General features: G+C 37.7%; 1 protein-coding gene across 8 annotated transcripts in view; it reads right to left on the bottom strand.

Moving 5' to 3' along the window:
- SPATA6 (spermatogenesis associated 6) overlaps window positions 1-25432 on the bottom strand; it is a 124716-nt gene that overhangs the window by 83625 nt on the left and 15659 nt on the right. For 4 of the 8 annotated variants that reach the window (XM_055254986.2, XM_055254989.2, XM_055254990.2 and 1 more), the window contains exons 3-4: window positions 24012-24060; window positions 161-202 (exon numbers count right to left, since the gene is read on the bottom strand). In XM_055254986.2, the coding sequence (XP_055110961.1) occupies window positions 161-202; window positions 24012-24060 (91 nt within the window). The remainder of the gene's footprint in view (window positions 1-160; window positions 203-24011; window positions 24061-25432) is intronic. The other 4 variants (XM_063627509.1, XM_055254987.2, XM_063627510.1 and 1 more) reach the window with 1 other exon arrangement.

Raw genomic sequence — 25432 nt, 5'->3', positions numbered from 1 at the left:
CTGACATGAGTTCCCAAGTCAATTTACTTTATCAGTATATAATACACTATACTATATCCTTATCAAATAATATAGTATAATCAATATATAATACATTATATTATATATTACATCAATTTATGATATATTATATTGTATATATTACATCTATATATATTACCTGGTGGAACTAGCTGTATCAACTCGAACACTGCTGTATCATCTAAAAGTTTAAAGAAAAATTTCCTTAAATTAATAACAAAAAAATTACTTAATTTACCACAGGAATGTCTAAAAGCCAAAGTAATCACTAGGTAGACTATATATATGTTTATATATTAGTATATAATGTACACTTCTTTTTTTTTTTTTTGAGACAGGGTCTCACTCTGTCGCCAGGCTGGAGTGCAGTGGTGCAATCTTGGCTCACTGCAACCTCCGCCTCCCGGATTCGAGCAATTCCCCTGCCTCAGCCTCCTGAGTAGCTGGGACTACAGGTATGCGCCACCACACCCAGATACTTTTTTTTTTTTTTTTTTTGTATTTTAGTAGAGAAGGGGTTTCACCATGTTGGCCAGGATGGTCTCGATCTCCTGACCTTGTGATCCACCCGCCTCGGCCTTCCAAAGTGCTGGGATTACAAGTGTGAGCCACCGTGCCCAGCCTAATGTATACTTTTATAAATATAAATTATGTCTATTTCTTAAGCAGAGTGCTGAGTACAGTGAGGTACATTGACTCTTGAACAACTTGAGCGTTAGGGGCACCAACACCTGTGCCATCAAAAATCCATGTATAATTTTTGACTTCCCAAAATCTTAATAGCCTACTGTTGACCAGAAGCATTACTAGAAACATAGTTGATTAGCATATATTTTATGCTATATGTATTATATACTGTATTCTTACAATAAAGTAAGCTAGAGAAAAGAAAATGTTATTAAGAAAATCCTAAGGATGAGAAAACACATTTATGGTACTGTATTTATTTATAGCTTAAGTTTATATTGTCTGCTTACAAGATAAATTGTCAGTTTGAAATGGAATGTAACCAAAGCTGTAGACCTCTATGTATGGTACATATCAAGCAAATCAACTTTTTCTTGTAATGTCATGACTTTTCTCTGCTTCTTGAGAGCACTTCCAGCATGACTAGTGAAACTTTGTATGGGTTGCCTGAACTATAAGTGATGAATTGCTGGAGGCTCAGTGCGGACAAGTGTGAGAGATAAAAACTCCAGAGAAATCCAATCATTGGGCTCTCAAGTTTTTGTTAAGTTTTACTTCCAGGAGTTCTACTAGGTTCTCACTATAAATACTGGAGAAAAATCCCCTCATATTTCCACCAGCAGGGAGAAGAGAAAAAAAAAACCATTTTGAAGTATGTCAGAGCATTCCATTCTTAACAAAACCTGACCTCAGGAGAAGTTCTTTTTCTACAGCCTCATCTACTGGGCTCATATCAGAGCCTAACCTACATGAGAGAAATAAAATACTCAACTCCAGCCAGCTCTGAACTTCTACTTGTGGGAAGAAAATAACCCAACTTCAGCTCCCTCTAGCCTTCCATGTGAGAGAAGGGAAATATCCAACTACAGCCATATCTAGCATTCCACACAGGGGAAGGGAAAAACTCACTGCACCTCCCTCTAGCCATGCTGTCCAAACTAAGAGGGGAAAATCAGAAGCACCGGTGAAAGTCACAATTTAGGGGCATAGGCTCACCAAAAGACTGCAACCTGATCATAGGACTGTAGAACACCTCCCTCTCCTCACACCTTACCAATACATTACTAAAAGCTCTTTACCACAGTTCTATTCACTCAGTATAGCTTTCAGCAAATAAGTACATACTAAGTACGAATACTTACATAAGGCATACTAAACAGCAAAAAAACAGTTTGAAGAGATTGAACAAGCATCAGACCCAGAGTCAGATATGGCAGGAATACTGGAATTACTAAATCATGAATTTTGAAAAACTATAACACGCCATGGGATCTAATGGAAAAAGGAAACAACAGGCAAGAACGGCTGGATAATATAACCAGAAACAGACAGAAATTCTAAGAAAAAAACTGTCAACCTAAATAACAAACAGCAAGAGGCTCTTTAAAGAAAATAATATTTATTCAGGAACAGGGCACTGAAATGAGAATAAAGGTGCCATAGTAAACTATATGTGCATTCAGAGAGGCAAAGGAAGACAAACGGTTTTAAAGGGAATGTGAGGAAAATTACATAATTGTTTTGAAATGATTAGTCTTGGCTACAAGTATCAGTAACAAGGGTGATGACAGTCCAAGCTTGGACAGGAAGCTGCTGGGCAGATGTGCTCACACGAGTATTTTTTGAGTTAGGTTGCGATGGCCTTTGTGCAAGGCTTAGATTTGTATAGAGTCTTTTATGATAGTTTTGTTATCAGGCATATAAGTGTGAGAATCCTCCCTTCATAGCCTTTCCCCATATTTGTCAGGGGTTTTTTTGGTGTTTTTGGTTTTGGTTTTGGTTTTTAACACAGACAACTTGATTTTGATTCTGACAATTTTCACAAATAAAAAAGAAATACTATAGATTGAAAACACTGTAATGGAAATGAAGAATGCCTCTGATGAACTCACTATTAGATGGGACATGGCTGAAGAAAGAATCTTAAAGCTTAAAGATATGACAACAAAAATTTCCAAAACTGAAAAGCAAATAGAAAAAAAGACTGAAAAAAAAAAAAACCATAACAGAATATCCAAGAACTCTGAGATGACAACAAAAGGTATAAATACACATGAGAATATCAGAAAGAGAAGAAACAGAAAAAAAAAAACACACACACACAAAAGTGCCTGAAGCAATAATGAAAACAAATTTCCTTAAATTAATATCAGATGCCAAACCAAAATACAGGAAGGTCAGAGAAGAGCAAGCAGAATAAACGCCCCCCAAAATATCCCTAGGCATATCATATTCAAACTTCTGAAAATAAAAGACAAAAGAAAACTCTTGCGCCAGGCACGGTGGCTCACACCTGTAATCCCAGCACTTTGCGAAGCTGAGGAGCATGGATTGCTTGAGCTCAGGAGTTCAAAACCAGCCTGGGCGACATGGCAAAACCCTGTCTCTACAGAAAATACAAAAATTATCTGGGCATGGTGGCACGCACCTCTAGTCCCAGCTACTTGGGAGGCTGAGGTAGGAGGATCACTTGAGCCAGGGAGGTGGAGGTGGCAGTGAACCAAAATCATACCCCTGCACTCCAGCCTGGGTGAAGGGGCGAGACTCTCTCAAAAAAAAGTTTGAAAAGAAATGAAAAATCCTGAAAGAAGCCAAAGGGAAAAAATACTGAACCTATAGAAAAGCAAAGGTAAGAAATACATCTGACTTGTCCTCAGAAACCATTCAAGCAAGAAGAGAGTAGAGTGAAATATCCATATATATAGATAAAAGGATATAATATATGAGATTTGCTTCAAAATAATGATGTATGAAAAAATCAAATTCCTACAAAAAGAAAACATTTACATAACACTTCCTTCCCTTCATCTTTTTGAAATCTCCAGTATTTATTGTTCCTATCTTCGTGTCCATGTATACCCACTGTTTAGCTCCTACTTATAAGACAGAACACATTGTATTTGGTTTTCTGTTTCTGCATTAATTCACTTAGGATAATGGCCTCCAGCTGCATCCATGCTGCTGCAAAAGACATGATTTTATTCTTTCTTATAGCTCCATGCATATGGAACCACATGCATCTGGCTCCCTAAAAACTTAACTACTAATAGCTTACCACTGACCCAAAGCCTTAATAATAACATAAAAACAGGCTGGGCGCAGTGGCTTATGCCTGTAATCCCAGCACTTTGGGAGACCGAGCCAGGCAGATCACCTGAAGTCAGGAATTCGACCTGATGGAGAAACCCCATCTCCACTAAAAATACAAAATAGCTGGGCGTGGTGGCACATGCCTGTAATTCCAGCTACTCTGGAGGCTGAGGCAGGAGAATCGCTTGAACCCAGGAGGCGGACGTTGCGGTGAGCTGAGATCACGCCATTGCACTCTAGCCTGGCCAAGAAGAGCGAAACTCCGTCTCAAAAAATAACAATAATAATAATAACACAAAAACACAGTCAATTAACATGTTTTGTGCATTGTACATATATTATTATAATAAACTAGGGAAAAACATTAATAAGAAAATCATAAGGGAGAGAAAATATGTTTACTATTTATTAAGTAGAAATATGTATAAACATAAACATATTCATCATGAAGTTCTTCATCCTTGTCTTCACATTGAGCAGGCTGAGGTAAAGGAGGAAGAAGTGGGGGTTGGTCTTGCTGTCTCAGGAGCGGCAGAGACAGAAGAAAATGGATCCAAACAGTTCAAATTCACTTTGTTCAGGGTCAACCATATAGGTATATATATATATATATGTATATACACGTGTGTGTGTAAGAGAGATCTATCTAATAGATCTATTTGATATAACTATTTTGGAAGACTAGCGTCTATCAGAGGTTTGCAACTTCCAGGGGAAGGCTTCAACTATAAACCGTGATCAATTTCAGCTCTTAGTACAATAACAGCTACCCAACCCTCAAACCCCAACCCACTGCAGGAAGATAAGCACTTTTTTTAGGAGCAACCTGCACACAGGCTTGCCAGGATGGGCAAAAAAAAATCCTGTCCTCCAAATATTGGAGATTTATACTCTGCTCCCCAATAACAGAGATGCAGATAAAGAGCCTTATAGCCATGTTGTTGCACCTCGCCCCATTGTTGCAAGCCCCTCCCAAGGACCAGTATTCTTCTTCCCTCTTTTATTTTTCTTTTTCCCTTTTTGTGAGCCTTAAAGAATAAGACATTGGAAAACAACTGCATATACAGAGAAAATTATAAAGTGGCCATACGTGCTCAGGGGAAGGCTCTGAAAATACTTAAGGAGACATTTATACTTTAGGCTGATCTCCAACACAAAGACAGCCCACAACAATGAAAAAATTGAAAATAATAACAAAAAAACTAGGGAAACAGGAAAAACTGGAGAAGAGAAAAAATCTGGATTCCAGAGTTACCACATTATTAGAATCAAATGCCCAGTTTTCAACAAAAAATAACCATAAGGGATAAAAGAAACAAGAAATATGCTGCAATCAAAGGAAGAAAATAAATCAGCAGAAACTACCTGTGGAAAAGAACTTATGGCAGATAAACTAGAAAAATACTTTAAAATCACTGTCATAGAGATGCTCAAAAAGAAAAGAAAGATGAAGAGAAGGTCAGAGAAAAAATGTATGAACAAAATGGAAATATCAATAAAAATATTTAAAAGGAACCAAAAGAAAACGTTGCAGCTGAGACATACAATAACTAAAATGAAAAATTTATTAGATGGACTCAAAAGAGGATTTCCCAGGAAGAAAAATGAATCAGTGAACTTGAAGATAGGACAATGCAAATTATTGAGTCTGAGTAACAGAAAGAAAAATAATTGAAGAAAAGTGAGCAGCCTAAGGAATGTGCAGGACACCATCAAGAGGACCAATGGACACACTGGGAAAGTCCATGAAGGAGGAAAGAGAGAGAAAGGAGCAAAGAATATATTTAAAGAAACAATGTCGGAAAACTTCTCAAATTTGATGAATGAAATAAATGTAAATATTCAAGAAGCTCAACAAACTCCAAGATAAATATAAAAGTACCACAATGAGACACATTATAAATTTCTAAAGACAAAGTGAGAATCTTGAAAACAGCACAAAAGACAAGCAACACATCACTTACAAAAGGTCTTCAAAAAGATTATTAGCAGATACCTCATCAGAAACTGGAGGTCAGAAGGCAGTGGGCTCGTATATACAAAATATTTAAAGAAAAAACTAACAAGAATTTCTATATCAAGCAAAACTCTCCTTCAAAACTGAAGAAGAAGCTATGATGTCCCCAGATAAATAAAAACTGACAAAGCTTATTACCACTAGACCTGTCCTGCAAGAAATGTTTAAGAGAGTCCTAAAGGGTGAAATGAAAGGACACTAGACAGTAACACAAAGTCATACAAAGAAATAAAGATCTCAATAAAGGTAAACAAGCAGGAACTTATAAAAGCTAGTATTATTATAACAATGGGTTGTAACTCCACATTTTTGCTTGCAATGTATTTTCAAATACTAGTATATTTTTTCAATTATTAGTTTATGTTTTGGAGCACACAAAGTATAAACATGTAATTAGCGTTACAACATAGGTGTATTAAATGTAATCCTCATGGTAACCACAATGAAAACAGACACAGAATACACACAAAAGGAAATGAGAGAGAAACTTAAACAATTCATTAACAAAAATAGCAACCAAACACAAAAGAAGACAGTAATGCAGGAAATGAGTGACAAAAAAGTTGTAAGGCATATAGAAAACAAATAGCAAAATGAAATAAGTCTCTATCAGTAATTACTTTAAATGTAAATGAATTAAAGCGTCTCAGCAAAAGACAAAGAATGGTAGAATGGATAAAAACATATGACCTGGGATATGCTGTCTACAGGCATTCATTTTAGGTCTAAAGATGCACATATTTTAAAAGTGAAAGGATGGGAAAAGATATTCCATGCAAAAAGTAACTAAAAGAGAGCAGGGGTGGTTATACTAATATCAGACAAAATAGAGTTAAAATCAGAAAACATTACAAGCGAAAAAGAGCATTACACATTAATAAAAGGTTCAATGTGGCAAAAAGATGTAAGAATTGTAAACATTTATACATCTATAAACAGATCATAAAAATATATGAAACAAAAATTGACAGAATTGAAGAGAGAAACAAATGGTTCTACAATAATAGTAAGACATCAATAACCACTCTAAATAATGGTTAAAACAACCACACAGAAGTTAAGAAAGAAAACAGAGAACCTAAAAAAAAAAACAAAAAACATGATAAACCAAATAGCTCTAACAGACATTTACCAAACACTCTACCCAACCACAACAACATACATATTTTTCTCAAGTATATATGGGGCATATATGGGGCATTTTCTAGTATAGACCATATGGTAGACCACAAATTAAATTTTAATAGATTTAGGAAGATAGATATACAAAGTATATTCTCTAACCACAATGGGATAAGGATAGAAATCAACAACAGAAGTAAACTTGGAAAATTCACCAATTTATGGAAATAAAACAACACACTCTTACATAATCAATGGATTAAAGAAGAAATCATGAGGGAAATTAGAAAATACTTAGAGATAAATAAAAATGAAAATACAATACCAAAACTTATGGGATACAGGGAAAGCAGTACTAAGAGAGAAATCTATAGCTATCAATGCTTACATTAAAAAATAAGAAAGGGCAGGGTGTAGCAACTCATGCATGTAATCTCAGCACTTTGGGAGGCCAAGGTGGGTGGATTGCTTGAGTTCATGAGCTCGGGACAGCCTGGGCAACATGGTGAAACCCTGTCTCTACAAAAGATATGAAAATTAGCTGGGCATGGTGGTGCATGCCTGTAGTCCCAGCTACTTGGGAGCCTGAGGTGGAATAATGGCTTGAGCCTGGGAGGCAGAGGCTGCAGTGACCTGAGAACACACCACTGCACTCCAGCCTGGGCAATAATGCCAGACCTTGTCTCAAAAATAAATAAGTAAATAATAAAAAAGATCTCAAATCCACAAACTAACTTTACAATTTAAGGACCTAGAAAAGCATAAAACTCCTAAAAATATATACAAAAAAGGCTTCAGTACATTGATTTAGCAATGATTTCTTGGATAACACAACCAAGGCAAAAGCAATTTAAAAAAATACACAAATAGGACTCCATGAAAATTTTAAAATTTTATGCACAAAAAGGCAGTATCAATGCAGTAAAAAGGCAATCCAAACAATGGGAGAACACATTTGCAAATAATATATCTGATAAAAAATTACACTCTAGAATATACAGAAAATTCCTAAAACAACAAAAAAACCAATTCAAAAATGGGTACTTAAATAGACATTTCTCCAAAGAGGATACATAAATGGCTAATAAGCACAAGAAAAGATGCTCAAGATCACTAATAATTAGGAAAATGTAAATTACAACTCAAATGAGATACCGTCTCACACTCATTGAAAGGGCTATCAAAACAACAGAAAACAAGTGTTGGTGAGGATGTGGAGAAAATGGAATCCTTGTGCAGTTGATGAAAATATAAAATGATACAGCTACAATGGAAAACAGTATGGTAATTTCTGAAAAAAAGTAAAGATAGAATTACCATATGATCCAGCAATTCCACATCTGGATATATATTCAAAAGCATGGAAAGTAGGATTGCAAACAGATATCTGTACTCCCATGTTCATAGCAGCATTAGTCACAATAACTAAAACATGGAAGCAACCCAAGTGTCCATCAACACACGAAGTGATAGGCTAAATGTGATGTATGCATACAATGGAATATCATTCATCCTTTAAAAGGAAGGAAATTGTTGGGTGGAGCCAAGATGGCCGAATAGGAACAGCTCCGGTCTCCAGCTCCCAGCACCAGCGACACAGAAGACGGGTGATTTCTGCATTTCTGCTTGAGGTACCGGTTTCATCTCACTAGGGAGTGCCTAACAGTGGGTTCAGGACAGTCGGTGAAGCGCACTGTGCGCGAGCCGAAGCAGGGCGAGGCATTGCCTCACTCGGGAAGCGCAAGGGGTCAGGGAGTTCCCTTTCCTAGTCAAAGAAAGGGGAAACAGACGGCACCTGGAATATCGGGTCAGTCCCGTCCTAATACTGCGCTTTTCCAACGGGCCTGGAAAACGGCACACTAGGAGATTGTGTCCCGCACCTGGCTCGGAGGGTCCTATGCCCACAGAGTCTCGCTGATTGCTAGCACAGCAGTCTGAGATCACGCTGCAAGGCGGCAACGAGGCTGGGGGAGGGGCGCCCGCCATTGCCCAGGCTTGCTTAGGTAAACAAAGCAGCCAGGAAGCTCGAACTGGGTGGAGCCCACCACAGCTCAAGGAGGCCTGCCTGCCTCTGTAGGCTCCACCTCTGGGGGCAGGGCACAGACAACCAAAAACTCAGCAAGAACCTCCACAGCCTTAAATGTCCCTGTCTGACTGACAGCTTTGAAGAGAGTAGTGGTTCTCCCAGCACGCAGCTGGAGATCTGAGAACGGACAGACTGCCTCCTAAAGTGGGTCCCTCACCCCTGAGCAGCCTAACTGGGAGGCACCCCCCCAGTAGGGACAGACTGACACCTCATTCAACCGGGTACTCCTCTGAGACAAAACTTTCAGAGGAACTATCAGACAGCTGAATTTGTGGTCTCACGAAAATCCGCTGTTCTGCAGCCACCGGTGCTGACACCCAGCCAAACAGGGTCTGGAGTGGACCTCTAGTAAACTCCAACAGACCTGCAGCTGAGGGTCTTGTCTGGTAGAAGGAAAATTAACAAACAGAAAGGACATCCACACCAAAAACCCATCTGTACATCACCATCATCGAAGACAAAAAGTAGACAAAACCACAAAGATGGGGAAAAAAACAGACCAAAAAAACTGGAAACTCTAAAAAGCAGAGCACCTCTCCTCCTCCAAAGGAACGCAGTTCCTCACCAGCAACGGAACAAAGCTGGATGGAGGATGACTTTGATGAGTTGAAAGAAGAAGGCTTCAGACGATCAAACTACTCTGAGCTACGAGAGGAAATTCAAAACAATAGCAAAGAAGTTAAAAACTTTGAAAAAAAATTAGAAGAATGGATAACTAGAATAACCAATGGAGAGAAGGGCTTAAAGGAGATGATGGAGGTGAAAGCCAAGTTTCGAGAACTACGCGAAGAATGCAGAAGCCTCAGTAGCAGATGCGATCAACTGGAAGAAAGGGTATCGCTGATAGAAGATGAAATGAATGAAATGAAGAGAGAAGGGAAGTTTAGAGAAAAAAGAATAAAAAGAAATGAACAAAGCCTCCAAGAAATTTGGGACTATGTGAAAAGACCAAACCTACGTCTGATTGGTGTACCTGAAAATGATGGGGAGAATGGAACCAAGTTGGAAAACACTCTGCAAGATATTATCCAGGAGAACTTCCCCAATCTAGCAAGGCAGGCCAGCATTCAGATTCAGGAAATACAGAGAACGCCACAAAGATACTCCTCGAGAAGGGCAACTCCAAGACACATAATTGTCAGATTCACCACAGTTGAAATGAAGGAAAAAATGTTAAGGGCAGCCAGAGAGAAAGGTCGGGTTACCCACAAAGGGAAGCCCATCAGACTAACAGCTGATCTCTCAGCAGAAACTCTACAAGCCAGAAGAGAGTGGGGGCCGATATTCAACATTCTTAAAGAAAAGAATTTTCAACCCAGAATTTCCTATCCCGCCAAACTAAGCTTCATAAGTGAAGGAGAAATAAAATACTTTACAGACAAGCAAACGCTGAGTGATTTTGTCACCACCAGGCCTGCCCTAAAAGAGCTCCTGAAGGAAGCACTAAACATGGAAAGGAACAACCGGTACCAGCCCCTGCAAAAACATGCCAAATTGTAAAGACCATCGAGGCTAGGAAGAAACTATAGCAACTAACGAGCAAAATAACCAACTAACATCATAATGACAGGATCAGATTCACACATAACAATATTCACGTTAAATGTAAGTGGGCTAAATGCTCCAATCAAAAGACACAGACTGGCAAACTGGATAAGGAGTCAGGACCCATCAGTGTGCTGTATTCAGGAAACCCATCTCACGTGCAGAGACACACATAGACTCAAAATAAAGGGATGGAGGAAGATCTATCAAGCAACTGGAAAACAAAAAAAGGCAGGGGTTGCAATCCTAGTCTCTGATAAAATAGACTTTAAACCAACAAAGATCAAAAGAGACAAAGAAGGCCATTACATAATGGTAAAGGGATCAATTCAACAAGAAGAGCTAACTATCCTAAATATATATGCACCCAACACAGGAGCACCCAGATTCATAAAGCAAGTCCTCAGTGACCTACAAAGGGACTTAAACTCCCACACAATAATAATGGGAGATTTTAACACCCCTCTGTCAGCATTAGACAGATCAACGAGACAGAAAGTTAACAAGGATATCCAGGAATTGAACTCAGCTCTACATAAAGTGGACCTAATAGACATCTACAGAACGCTCCACCCCAAATCAACAGAATATACATTTTTTTCAGCACCACACCACACCTATTCCAAAATTGACCACATAGTTGGAAGTAAAGCTCTTCTCAGCAAATGTAAAAGAACAGAGATTATAACAAACTGTCTCTCAGACCACAGTGCAATCAAACTAGAACTCAGGATTAAGAAACTCAGTCAAAACCACTCAACTACATGGAAACTGAACAACCTGCTCCTGAATGACTATTGGGTACATAATGAAATGAAGGCAGAAATAAAGATGTTCTTTGAAACCAACGAGAACAAAGACACAACATACCAGAATCTCTGGGACACGTTCAAAGCAGTGTGTAGAGGGAAATTTATAGCACTAAATGCCCACAAGAGAAAGCAGGAAAGATCCAAAATTGACACCCTAACATCACAATTAAAAGAACTAGAAAAGCAAGAGCAAACACATTCAAAAGCTAGCAGAAGGCTAGAAATAACTAAAATCAGAGCAGAACTGAAGGAAATAGAGACACAAAAAACTCTTCAAAAAATTAATCAATCCAGGAGCTGGTTTTTTGAAAAGATCAACAAAATTGATGGACCGCTAGCAAGACTAATAAAGAAGAGAGAAGAATCAAATAGATGCAATAAAAAACGAAAAAGGGGATATCACCACCGATCCCACAGAAATACAATCTACCATCAGAGAATACTACAAACACCTCTATGCAAATAAACTAGAAAATCTAGAAAAAATGGATAAATTCCTCGACAAATACACCCTCCCAAGACTAAACCAGGAAGAAGTTGAATCTCTGAATAGACCAATAACAGGTTCTGAAATTGTGGCAATAATCAATAGCTTACCAACCAAAAAGAGTCCAGGACCTGATGGATTCACAGCTGAATTCTACCAGAGGTACAAGGAGGAACTGGTACCATTCCTTCTGAAACTATTCCAATCGATAGAAAAAGAGGGAATCCTCCCTAACACATTTTACGAAGCCAGCATTGTCCTGATACCAAAACCTGGCAGAGACATAACCAAAAAAGAGAATTTCAGACCAATATCCTTGATGAACATTGATGCAAAAATCCTCAATAAAATACTGGCAAACCGAATCCAGCAGCACATCAAAAAGCTTATCCACCATGATCAAGTGGGCTTCATCCCTGGGATGCAAGGCTAGTTCAACATACGCAAATCAATAAATGTAATCCAGCATATAAACAGAACCAAAGACAAAAACCACATGATTATCTCAATAGATGCAGAAAAGGCCTTTGACAAAATTCAACAACCCTTCATGCTAAAAACTCTCAATAAATTAGGTATTGATGGGACGTATCTCAAAATAATAAGAGCTATCTACAACAAACCCACAGCCAATATCATACTGAATGGGCAAAAACTGGAAGCATTCCCTCTGAAAACTGGCACAAGACAGGGATGCCCTCTCTCACCGCTCCTATTCAACATAGTGCTGGAAGTTCTGGCCAGAGCAATCAGGCAGGAGAAGGAAATAAAGGGTATTCAATTAGGAAAAGAGGAAGTCAAATTGTCCCTGTTTGCAGATGACATGACTGTATATCTAGAAAACCCCATTGTCTCAGCCCAAAATCTCCTTAAGCTGATTAGCAACTTCAGCAAAGTCTCAGGATACAAAATTAATGTACAAAAATCACAAGCATTCTTGTACACCAATAACAGACAAACAGAGAGCCAAATCATGAGTGAACTCCCATTCACAATTGCTTCAAAGAGAATAAAATACCTAGGAATCCAACTTACAAGGGATGTGAAGGACCTCTTCAAGGAGAACTACAAACCACTGCTCAATGAAATAAAAGAGGATACAAACAAATGGAAGAACATTCCATGCTCATGGGTTGGAAGAATCAATATCGTGAAAATGGCCATACTGCCCAAGGTAATTTATAGATTCAATGCCATCCCCATCAAGCTACCAATGACTTTCTTCACAGAATTGGAAAAAACTACTTTAAAGTTCATATGGAACCAAAAAAGAGCCCGCATCGCCAAGTCAATCCTAAGCCAAAAGAACAAAGCTGGAGGCATCACGCTACCTGACTTCAAACTATACTACAAGGCTACAGTAACCAAAACAGCATGGTACTGGTACCACAACAGAGACATAGATCAATGGAACAGAACAGAGCCCTCAGAAATGATGCCGCATAGCTACAACTATCTGATCTTTGACAAACCTGACAAAAACAAGAAATGGGGAAAGGATTCCCTATTTAATAAATGGTGCTGGGAAAACTGGCTAGCCATATGTAGAAAGCTGCAACTGGATCCCTTCCTTACACCTTATACAAAAATTAATTCAAGATGGATTAAAGACTTATATGTTAGACCTAAAACCATTAAAATCCTACAAGAAAACCTAGGCAATACCATTCAGGACATAGGCGTGGGCAAGGACTTCATGTCTAAAACACCAAAAGCAATGGCAACAAAAGCCAAAATCGACAAATGGGATCTCATTAAACTAAAGAGCTTCTGCACAGCAAAAGAAACTATCATCAGAGTGAACAGGCAACCTACAGAATGGGAGAAAATTTTTGCAACCTACTCATCTGACAAAGGGCTAATATCCAGAATCTACAATGAACTCAAACAAATTTACAAGAAAAAAACAAACAACCCCATCAAAAAGTGGGCAAAGGACATGAACAGACACTTCTCAAAAGAAGACATTTATGCAGCCAAAAAACACATGAAGAAATGCTCCTCATCACTGGCCATCAGAGAAATGCAAATCAAAACCACAGTGAGATACCATCTCACACCAGTTAGAATGGCCATCATTAAAAAATCAGGAAACAACAGGTGCTGGAGAGGATGTGGAGAAATAGGAACACTTTTACACTGTTGGTGGGACTGTAAACTAGTTCAACCATTGTGGAAGTCAGTGTGGCGATTCCTCAGGGATCTAGAACTAGAAATACCATTTGACCCAGCCATCCCATTACTGGGTATATACCCAAAGGACTATAAATCATGCTGCTATAAAGACACATGCACACGTATGTTTATTGCGGCACTATTCACAATAGCAAAGAGTTGGAACCAACCCAAATGTCCAACAACGGTAGACTGGATTAAGAAAATGTGGCACATATACACCATGGAATACTATGCAGCCATAAAAAATGATGAGTTCGTGTCCTTTGTAGGGACATGGATGAAACTGGAAAACATCATTCTCAGTAAACTATCGCAAGGACAAAAAACCAAACACCGCATGTTCTCACTCATAGGTGGGAATTGAACAATGAGAACTCATGGACACAGGAAGGGGAACATCACGCTCCGGGGACTGTTGTGGGGTGGGGGGAGGGGGGAGGGACAGCATTAGGAGATACACCTAATGCTAAATGACGAGTTAATGGGTGCAGGAAATCAACATGGCACATGGATACATATGTAACAAACCTGCACATTGTGCACATGTACCCTAAAACCCTAAATAAAAAAAAAAAAAAAAAAAAGGAAGGAAATTCTGGCCGGGCACGGTGGCTCAAGCCTGTAATCCCAGCACTTTGGGAGGCTGAGGCAGGCGGATCACGAGGTCAGGAGATCGAGACCATCCTGGCTAACATGGTGAAACCCCGTCTCTACCAAAAATACAAAAAGTTAGCCGGGCGTGTTGGCGGGCGCCTGTAGTCCCAGCTACTCGGGAGGCTGAGGCAGGAGAATGGCGTGAACCCGGGAGGCGGAGCTTGCAGTGAGCCCAGATTGCGCCACTGCACTCCAGCCTGGGCGACAGAGCGAGACTCCGTCTCAAAAAAAAAAAAAAAAAAAAAAAAGGAAGGAAATTCTGACACATGTTACAACATGAATGAACCTAGAAAACATTACGCTATGTAAAATAAGCCAGTTTTAAAAAAAAAACACACACATAAATATAGCATGATTGTGCTTATCTGAGATACTCAGAGTACTCAAAATCATAGAGACAGAAAACAGAATGGTGGTTGCCAGAGACTGCAGGGAGGGGAAAATGGGTGTTATTGTTTAATGGGTATAGTTTCAGTTTTACAAGATGAAAAGAGTTATGGAGCTGCATGGTGGTAATGCGTGCACAACATTATAAATGTATTTAATACCACTAAACTGTATACTTAAAATTATTAAGATAGTAAATTTCATTACGTATATTTCACTGTAATAAAAATTACTTCAAGGAGAAAGACTGTAAATTATTTAAAGAAAAGCTTTATGGAGAACTAATGCTGCTGGAACACAAATATTAAGTTAATGTAAACTACATCTACTGGAACATACAATATAATCTTATTTTGTAACTATTATCTTATAGCTAAAAATAATTTTCCTTCTTCTTCTGTACAACTTCTCATTTTCACATGTACTTTTACTGTGAGTTATGAATTAAATGTACTATGATACTCCAGAAATATTATAGAAAAATAGTAAACCAAAAGGCTATAGGAAATACCTTACATGCCAGACTACTGTTAAACCTCTGTACTAGCACAAACAGCTGCTATAATAATTTCTTCTAAATACCTATTTACCTGCCCAAACTGTAAAGATAAATTGGTTTGAATATATTTGTTATATAAATCCTTAGTCCTACAAGCTCTCCTGAGGACTGAGTCAGAAATATTCTCATGCACAGACTTTGAGGAATGTATTCTTAGCCTCAAACCTTCACCTGAAAGCATTTTAAAGGGGCTTTAAAAAAGGTTTTACCTGATATTCCAGATATCAGGTAAGAACTAATTCCTAGAAGCCGAGAAGCAGGAGCTCTAATAAAACTGCTACTTTAGCTCCCTATAGGCAAGAGAAATCAACAGAAACACCTAGTAACATACTGCAATATAAATAAAGATCATATCTTCTCTTTATCCAAATGGTGGAAAAAGGAGACCAAAACAGCTATTCTAAATTTTCAAATACAAAATACATTTCCTAATCACAAGATTGTAATACTACAAACAGGTGTCTTTAAATAGGACAGTTCCAACGGTCATAAAAATGGTAATGAGAGGCAGTTATATGAAGCAGTTATGATATTTTGTTTAACTCCTTGGATATCAAACACATAGTAGGTGCCAGGTACTATGCACTAGAGATACAGCAGTGAAAGAAAAAAAAAAAAAAAAAAAACAAACCAGGAAAAATCTCTACTCTTATAAAACTGTTATTCTAGTGAGATAAAAAATTTAAAGATAAATAATATGTCAGTGCTGGAAAGAAAAACAGGAGAACCATTCATTCCTTTTGCCCTGAGTGGTACCTTTTTATACCTTTGGTTTTGGCAAAAATATTACTAGCATGCCCCTTTACTCTCAAAACATACTGGTGTACAAGATACAGATCTAAAGATAATAGAACAGAATTGAGACATTGAACAAAGAGGGGTGCTGTTTTATATATGTTGGTAAGAGAAGGCCTCTCTGATTATGATAAATCTGAGGAGTGACTGGAAATAAGTGAGAGGGCAAGCCATATACACATCTGGAGGAAGAGCTTTTCAGGTAGTACATTTGTGGCAGTACAGTGAGAGAACATCTGTGGTGCACTTAACGGGTTTGTGTGTGTGTGTCTATAGATGAAAATCTGCAAACCTTCAGTGAAAGAAGACGAAAATCCAGTTTCAACAGAAAATCTATAAAATAGAAAACTTTTTCATTCTCTTTCTTGCCTAAAAGTGGTTCCCAGGGTATACATTAGGCATAAATTATTTTGTTCTCGTTGATTCCAGAATTAAAACCATTTCCCTGAAGAGGAAACCTTCTCTATAAGTGTAAAATTGCCCTGTTATGGCTTTTAATATCATTGACATTTAATATAATTGTATTAACTTATGTAATATAATTATATAACTAATTTATTAAATTATAATACATATAGTTAATATATATCTCCCTAGAGCCTGAGGTGATTCTGGGTCCCTGGAGATTCCTTAGTGGGGCATATAGGGTATGAAATAGAATTGGAAAGTTCTACAATAATACTAATGTACTGAAACTAATAATACATCACCAATAATAATAAACAAGGAACATTTTAACTAATTAGTATGTCCAAGTGAGAGGTGAAGCCAGCTGGACTTCCTGGGTCGAGTGGGGACTTGGAGAACTTTTGTGTCTAGCTAAAGGATTGTAAATGCACCAAGCAGCACTCTGTAAAAATGCACCAATCAGCGCTCTGTGTCTAGCTAAAGGTTTGTAAACACACCAATTAGCACTCTGTAAAATGGACCAATGAGCGCTCTGTAAAATGGATCAAACAGAAGGATGTAGGTGGGGACAAATAAGGGAATAAAAGCTGGCCACCCCAGCCAGCAGCAGCAACCCGCTCAGGTCCCCTTCATGCTGTGGAAGCTTTGTTCTTTCATTCTTCACAATAAATCTTGCTGCTGCTCACTCTTTGGGTCCGTGCCACCTTCAAGAGCTGTAACACTCACCACGAAGGTCCCCAGCTTCATTCTTGAAGTCAGCCAGACCAAGAACCCACCAGAAGGAACCAACTCCAGACACACAAGGACTGTCAGAATCATTTGATCTGAGGTTACTCAAGGATCTGACCATTCATAGACTATCCAGTTAAAGGGGTGCTAGGGTCCCCTTGAGAATCTGGAGCATGTTCAATTTGTTTTTTAATAACATTCTTAATTAATACATTTTTGATTTTAGGCAGACAGATTAAGCATATATTAGTTTTGTATTTTAGACAATAGGAAATGTATATATGACTCAATTCCAATACTAGAATAGGTAGCTGAAAATTCTAGAAGATTCCACATTGGTTCAATAATTTTCCTTACTTGAAATTCTTCTCTTTGCTTCCATTGACATACAGCCAAACTGATTATTTGGGCTTGACTGTATATTTTATTTAAATGGGTTATTTCTGTCATTTCTGCTATCATTCTGTGTTTAAATTTAAAGGCTCAGTACTATGGAGGCACACTGTAGGAATATCTATGAGGTGCTGCCAGGGCATCTATTCTCCTCCTTTCCCCTTCCATTAAAGATCTACATAGTTCTTAAGCTAACACATGTACCACCTGAACGAAAGGTAGAACATGTGTATATAGGCTATGCCAACAGCATACTACATCCCCCTTTCTACTCTGATTAGAATAAACCTCAAGGCTTGATGAAAAGTATGGAACACAGACTTCTTACTTATTCTTAAGGATATGGTGGGGAAGATGTGAGGCCTGAAACCACGGCAATTTTGCTGCTATAAATTTTGCTGCCATAAATTAGGTTAAGATTCAAGAAAATATAACAATTATAAATGTATAAGCAATTAAGACCGAGCCTCAAAATAAATACATCACACTAGGTCCAATTAGGAGAGAGAAGTCACACAGGAAAAGTTTAATATAAAGAACAGTTAACTATAACAGGGTATTCAAGGAGTAAGAGACTGTCTAGGAAGATGTAAAAAGAATTTAAAATAATATAGGAATAGCAGGTAGAAAAGCAGCCATTACCCCTAGGGCTCAGCGTACCAACAGAGAAACTCTACATAAGCCCTATTCCCCAGTGTTGAGATCAGACCTTGTTGGAGAGGGTACAGTCTGGGCTCACTCAAAGAGAAGTCACTTGAGTGCCATGCCAGTGGTATATACTGAAAATCTGCCCTTTGGAACTTGCCAGAAATTCTCCCTCTAGGATAGCAGGGAGGCTATTTACAGGGAGGTATTTTATCAGAAGCTTCACTATAGAACAATCCAAAGAGAGGCCAGCTGGGGGAAAACACTGCAGACCACCATGTATTGCAATACCTGGCCATTTGAGAAGCTACAACGGCTTCAGAAGCCTGGTGGTGGAAAAAGTCAAATGAATACATTGGTACCTGGAAGCAAAATCTGCTCCCCTGCAGTATTTCTTCAGGGTCCTCTAATATACAAAGCTTCAGTGCCAGGTAGAGAAAAAAATTTTAAGGGTTTAAGTCAATTTCCACAGAACAGGAAAGAAGATTGAATTCGGTTAGGTGCAATAAATTGATAACCAGCAGATTATATGAAGCAAAACCTGATATAAATGAAAGAAATAATTCAATAATTGTAATTAGACATTTAAATATCTTTCTCTTAGTAATTAGTAAAACAACCAACCCTCCCAAAAGAACACAATCAGAATGCACAAGACTTGAACATTATCAACTTAAATGACAGAAATAGATTGTAATAGATTAACTCAATCAATGACAGCAAAATACAGTTGACATTGAACCTTGAACTGCATAGGTCCATTATACACGAATTTTCTTCTGCCTCTGCTACCATTGAGACAGCAAGACCAACCTCTTCTCTTTCTCTTCCTCCTCAGCCTGCTAACATGAAGATGATGATGAAGACTTTTATGATGAACTTCTACTTAATGAATAGTAAATATATTTTCTTTTTTCATGGTTTTCTTAATAGCATTTGCTTTTCTCTAGCTTACTTTATTATAAGAATATAGTATATAATACATATAACAAACAAAATATGTGTTAATTGACTGCTTATGTTATTGGTAACGCTCCTGGTCAAGAGTAGGTTATTAGTAGTTAAGTTTTCGGGGGAGTCAAAAGTTATACATGGCCAGGCATGGTGGCTCATGCCTGTAATCCTAGCACTTTGGGAGGCCAAGGTGGATGGATCACCTGAGGTCAGGAGTTCCAGACAAGACTGGGTAACATTGCAAAACCCCATGTGTACTAAAATACAAAAATTAGCCGGGCATGGTGTCACGCACCTGTAGTCCCAGCCACTCAGGAGGCTGAGGCAGGAGAATCACTTGAACCTGAGAGATGGAGCTTGCAGTGAGCCGACATCGCACCACTGCACTCCGGCCTTGGCGACAGGGTAAGACTCCATCTCAAAACAAAAAAACGTTATATGTGAATTTTCGATTACATGGGGAGATGGCACCTCTTACTCCCATCTTGTTCAAAGGTCAACCGTACACAATCTTTTCAAGTGCACTTGGAACATCCTCAAGACCATAGGATAGGCCATAAACAAGTCTCAATAAATGAAAAAAGTTAAAATCCTACAAATTATGTTCTCTCACCACAACAGAATTAAATTAGAATCAACTTTAGAAAGAAATATAGGAAATCCCCAAATATTTGGAAATAAGATATTTCAAAAGAACCCATGGTCAAAGAAGAAATCAAACCAAAAAAATTAGACAATATCTTAAAATTAGTGGAAACAACAAATAACAGCAAAACTCATGAAATAGGGCAAAGTCAGTGGGAAGATGGAAATTTACACCTTTAAAAGCTTGTATTAAGCTTTGCACATTGGCAGTATCGTAGCCAATGAGATTTATCCAAGGCATGATTATTGCTAACAAAAAGCTTATATTAGAAAGGAAAAAATATCTGTAATCAATCATCTATGCTTCCATCTCAAGAAGCTGCCAGCCTGGGCAAAATGGCAAAATCTCATCTCTACAAAAAATTTAAAAAATTAGCTGGCATGGTGGCACATGCCTGTAGTCCCAGCTACTTGGGAGGCTAAGGCGGAAAAATCGCTTGAACTTAGGACGTAGAGGCTGCAGTCAGCCGTGTTCATGCTACTGTACTCCAGCCTGGGTGACAGCAAGATCCTGTCTCAAAAAAAAAAAAAAAAAAAAACCAGGAGAAGCTGAAAAAGGAAGAGCAAATCATAGGCAAAGTAGGTACAGGTTGAATATCCCTAATCCAAAAACATGAAATCTGAAATGTCCCAAAATCCAAAACTTTTTGAATGCTGACATTATGCCACAAGTGGAAAATTCCACACTTAACGTCATATGATGGGTCACAGTCAAAATGCAGGCACACAACAAACAAGTTTATTCAGTGTCCCCATGGGAAAAAAAAAAAGACGTTCTCCATCCCCATCAGCTGCAATATGTCTTTTCTGAGCACACCCATATTCCCAGCACATATCCACATATTCATACCAACATGGTTCATAATTGCCCAAAACTGAAAACAGTCCAAATGTCCATCAAATAGTCAATAGTCAATGTGGAAGGGAAACATTCCATACAACAGAATACTATTCAGCAATAAAAAGGAATTAACTACTTAGATGTGGAACAACATGAATGATTCTGAAAAACATTACTCTAAATGAAAAGAAGCCAGAGAAAAAAGACTACATATTACATAACTCTTTAGATGAAATTTCTAGAAAAGGCAAATATAGAGAGACAGAAAATACATTGGTTTCTGGGGACTGGGAGGTGGGCATAGGGACTGACTGCAAATAGGCGTCAGGAACTTTTTGGGGTGGTAGAGACATTCTAAATTGGAAAATGATGAGGATACACAATTGTATAAATTTTCTAGAAATCATTTAACTATGGTTACAATGGGTGAATTTTATGATATATAAATTATACCTCACTAAAGCTGTTAAATAAAGTAAGAGAAGGAGGAAATGAAGGATTTGTCCTGCCTTTCCTCTAGGAACTATATTTCAAAGTAACAAAATTGCTGATTAGGAAAATTCCTTTTATAGAAAAATTCTAGCTAATAAATACAAAAGAATGACAATATTAGATAAATAGTAATGTGCAACCCCTAAGGAAAAAATGGATCTCAAAGGATACTACAGCTATTAGATGAAAAGCTGATGGGCACCTTATAATGGAGGAATCAGGCTGATGCTGCCTGAAGCCAAATTATCATTCTTAGCATCGCTAAACGTAAAACAATCAGATATTTTATGCAACTTGACATAATGCCATTAAGTACACAGCACCAACTATGAAGATTTCTTGCCAAAGTAACAAAATAAGCCAGAATCTAATCAAACCTCTATGTCTAATTATCAGTTTATAAAACAAGTAAGAAACAATCTAAACAACATTTTAAGGAAGCAATCAGCCAAACTCAAACTGTATGACATGCTAAATGAGCTCGTTTTTCTAATAAATCCACAGTATTAAAAACAAAAAAGGTAGGACACTACTACAGGAAAAAAGACAGAAATCGACATATATGGTGTGTGAACCACACCTTGATTGGATCCTGATTTTAACAAATCGATTGCAAAAAGACACTTTGGGGACAACTAGGGAAATTTTGAATTATGACTGTTTGATTTTATTAAGAAATTACTGATTTTGTTAGGTATGATACCAGCATGGTGGTTCTGTATTTTTTAAAGCCTTTATCTGTTAGAGGCCATACCAAAGTATTTGTGGTGAAATGACATAATGCATAGAATTTGCTTTTAAATATTCCAGCAATGCTCTTCAGGTGGCAGAGTGAACATGTAATAAGACTGGCAAAATGTCAAAAATTATTGAAGCTGGGTGCCAGATACACAGGACTTCATCACATACTATTCTCTCCACTTTTAGTGTTGGTATTATAAACTCGCTCTTTTTTTTTAAATTAAGGAACCAAAAAAGATTGCAAAACAGTACAGTAAGGGAGGAGTAAAAGACAAAAGATCCCAAAGCACATTAGAGAGGTCAGGGATAAAGACTAACATGGAAGTAATCGGAGGATAGGTAATACATGAAGCCAAGTCTCTGGAGAGTATTATATAAGGAGAGACCATAAACAAAGTATAAAAAGAGATCAGAGAAGAAAGCCAGTGGAACATTAACATTTGAAGATAGGGCAGAGAAAGATGAATTTAAAAAGGATACCAAAAAGTGGAATACTAGTGGTTGGGAAGAGAGCCCAAGAAAAAAAAAAAAAACAGGGAAATCAAAGAAAGAAAATTTCCAAAAAATAATAACCACTAAGTACTCTTCTTATAGCCTCAAAATTTCAAATCAAATGGGACAAAAAAGACATTGTTTTTTAACAGAAAAATTTCAAAATGAGAGAAATGTTTATCTTCATTTTTTTCTAAGATATACAATTTCCCAGACACTGAACAAGATGTTCAGTAAATATTAAAATTCATATATCCATTAGCACCACACTGCCACCTAGCCAGTCTGCCACAGTGGAAAATATAATACCAAGGGCTAGAACAGCTATACAAAATAAATAAGATATTGACATTGGCCATAAAGAGTTATTTGGAGAAGAGTCACTAAACTATAAGCTCCATGAGACAATGGGCCAGACTCTTCCTCCCTCTAATACTCAGATTCTTGCATGTTGCAGGCTACTTGTTTCCACATTGCTGAAGTCACAATGGGGCCAGCAGGGGAGGCCAAATGGAAAGGAAAGTTAATAATGATTATGCTCAATTTTACTGGCCTTTTGAGCCACAGTTATACATTAGATCAATCTGGTGATCCCAGAGCCCTTTCTAATTACAAAGATAAATTAACGGAGCTTTTCATTTAACACTCAGAGCTTAAAAAGTGTACACTTTTGCATTGCTGCTCTCACAAATAGTTGTATCTTTTTATAGTTATTCTAAGTAGTTTGAAGAATTTACTTGTTATGCAGAGCCTTGAAAAAATGCATTTTTCAAATAATTTATTAACGTAATGAATGCCATGTAAAGTGCAAAAGCATGTATTTTAAGCTACCATTACTTTGACCTATTATTCACTCTCTTGACTTGAAATACACTGAAGCTGAAGACATATTTCTGTTTGCGGGAAAAATCTCACCTAACATGAATCTCTATCATTATACCACAAACACCCCATATCATCTTAATCAATAAAAAGTTTAAATAAGTCTCTGTTTTCCACAGACCAAACACACAAAAAAAGAAATAATTCTCAGCCTCTCTGCAGCATATATATCTTTTATTATTTCCAGGAATATTCTGAAATTCTAAAAAGTATTAAAAAGTCTCAGCTCAAGATTTTTAAAGTTCTACTAACCCCTTTTAAACTTTTATTTAACCTAAGATTAAAGATCATAAGGATAATAAATCCTAAAATGTCTTAGAATCAGGAATTAAAAAGTTAAAAAACTTACATTCAAGCTGTGTAACCACATCTCCAGGATCTACTGCTTCCGGGAACACCTATAGTGAGAAGATATAGGGAGAGGCAGGAAGGAAGATATATATGACTATTTTTTCTCCCCTTATCCCCAAAATATCATTCCTTTCACAATCACAGAAACTTTTGACATTATTGAGAACTATCAGTTCCTCTCTGCTTCCCATCACTACAAAAGATTCTACAAATAACCTTTATAGCTTGTGTTGCCTCCGTCTCCAACTTCCTCTGCTAGCATTCTTCCTCCTGTTACCATGATCATACCAGGTCTTCTTGGTGTTCCTCCAACCCATCAAGATTATTTTCAACTACAAGCCTTTATATTTGTTATTCCTCTACTTAGAATGCTCCTCCCCTAGACCTTCAAATAAGAGTAATATAGTCTCATAATTCAGGCTCGGTTTAAATGTTATTGCTTTCTCTGACCACCTTTTAAAATAGACAATCCCCCAAATCCCTTACCCGCCCATTATTCTCTTCATGCACTTATCACTACCTAAAATTATTCACATATTTATTTGGTTATTGTCTGTTTCCCCTATTACAATGAAAGCTCCCAGAGGGGAGGATTTTGCCTTGTTTACCATGTGTCCTCAGTGCCTAGAAAAGTCCACAGAATAGAGTAGGTTCTGGAGAAAAAAGAAGAAAAGAAAGAAGGAAAAAGGGAAGGAAGGAAGGCAAGAAGGAAGGAAAGAAGGTGAGAAAGAAGGAAATTAAAAAGTAAGAAACACAACTGGTCATAATTAACCAAAAGCTGCAGTTTTAGGGGGAAAAAAAAGACTTATAGAAAGAAGTATGAAGAAACAGTCATAAGTAAAATATCATATATATATATATTTTTTTTTAGATGGAATCTCGCTCTGTCACCCAGGCTGGAGTGCAATGGCGCTATCTCCTCTCACTGCAACCTCCACCTCCCAGGTTCAAGCAATTCTCCTGCCTCGGCCTCCCGAGTAAGTGGGATTATAGGCAGGTGCCACCACACCTGGCTATTTTTTGTATTTTTAGTAAAGACAGGGTTTCCCCATGTTGACCAGACTGGTCTCGAACTGCTGACCTCAGGTGATCACCCGCCTCGGCCTCCCAAAGTGCTGGGATTACAGGCATGAGCCACCACGCACAGCTGATATATTCTTATCTATTGACTTTGCTCTCTTTTTATGAAAATCATTATTTAGAAATCAAGATTCTATGTTACACAAAGTCCACTAAATCAATTTTAGGAATAAGCTAATCAAGGAAAAAAGGCAACTGATTTAATGCATATTTAATGCAAATTTTCAAGCTTCCAGACTTAGGTTACAAATGTCCTTTTGAATTAAACCAAAGCACACAATCAGCAGTAATAATTTGTGTTATAGGCTTTTATTCAAAAATTGGAACCACGTTGATTTT

The sequence above is a fragment of the Symphalangus syndactylus genome, chromosome 12, assembly GCF_028878055.3.
Source record: "Symphalangus syndactylus isolate Jambi chromosome 12, NHGRI_mSymSyn1-v2.1_pri, whole genome shotgun sequence".
Taxonomy (NCBI): Eukaryota; Metazoa; Chordata; class Mammalia; order Primates; family Hylobatidae; genus Symphalangus; species Symphalangus syndactylus.
This window is presented reverse-complemented; position numbering and strand designations above follow the sequence as displayed.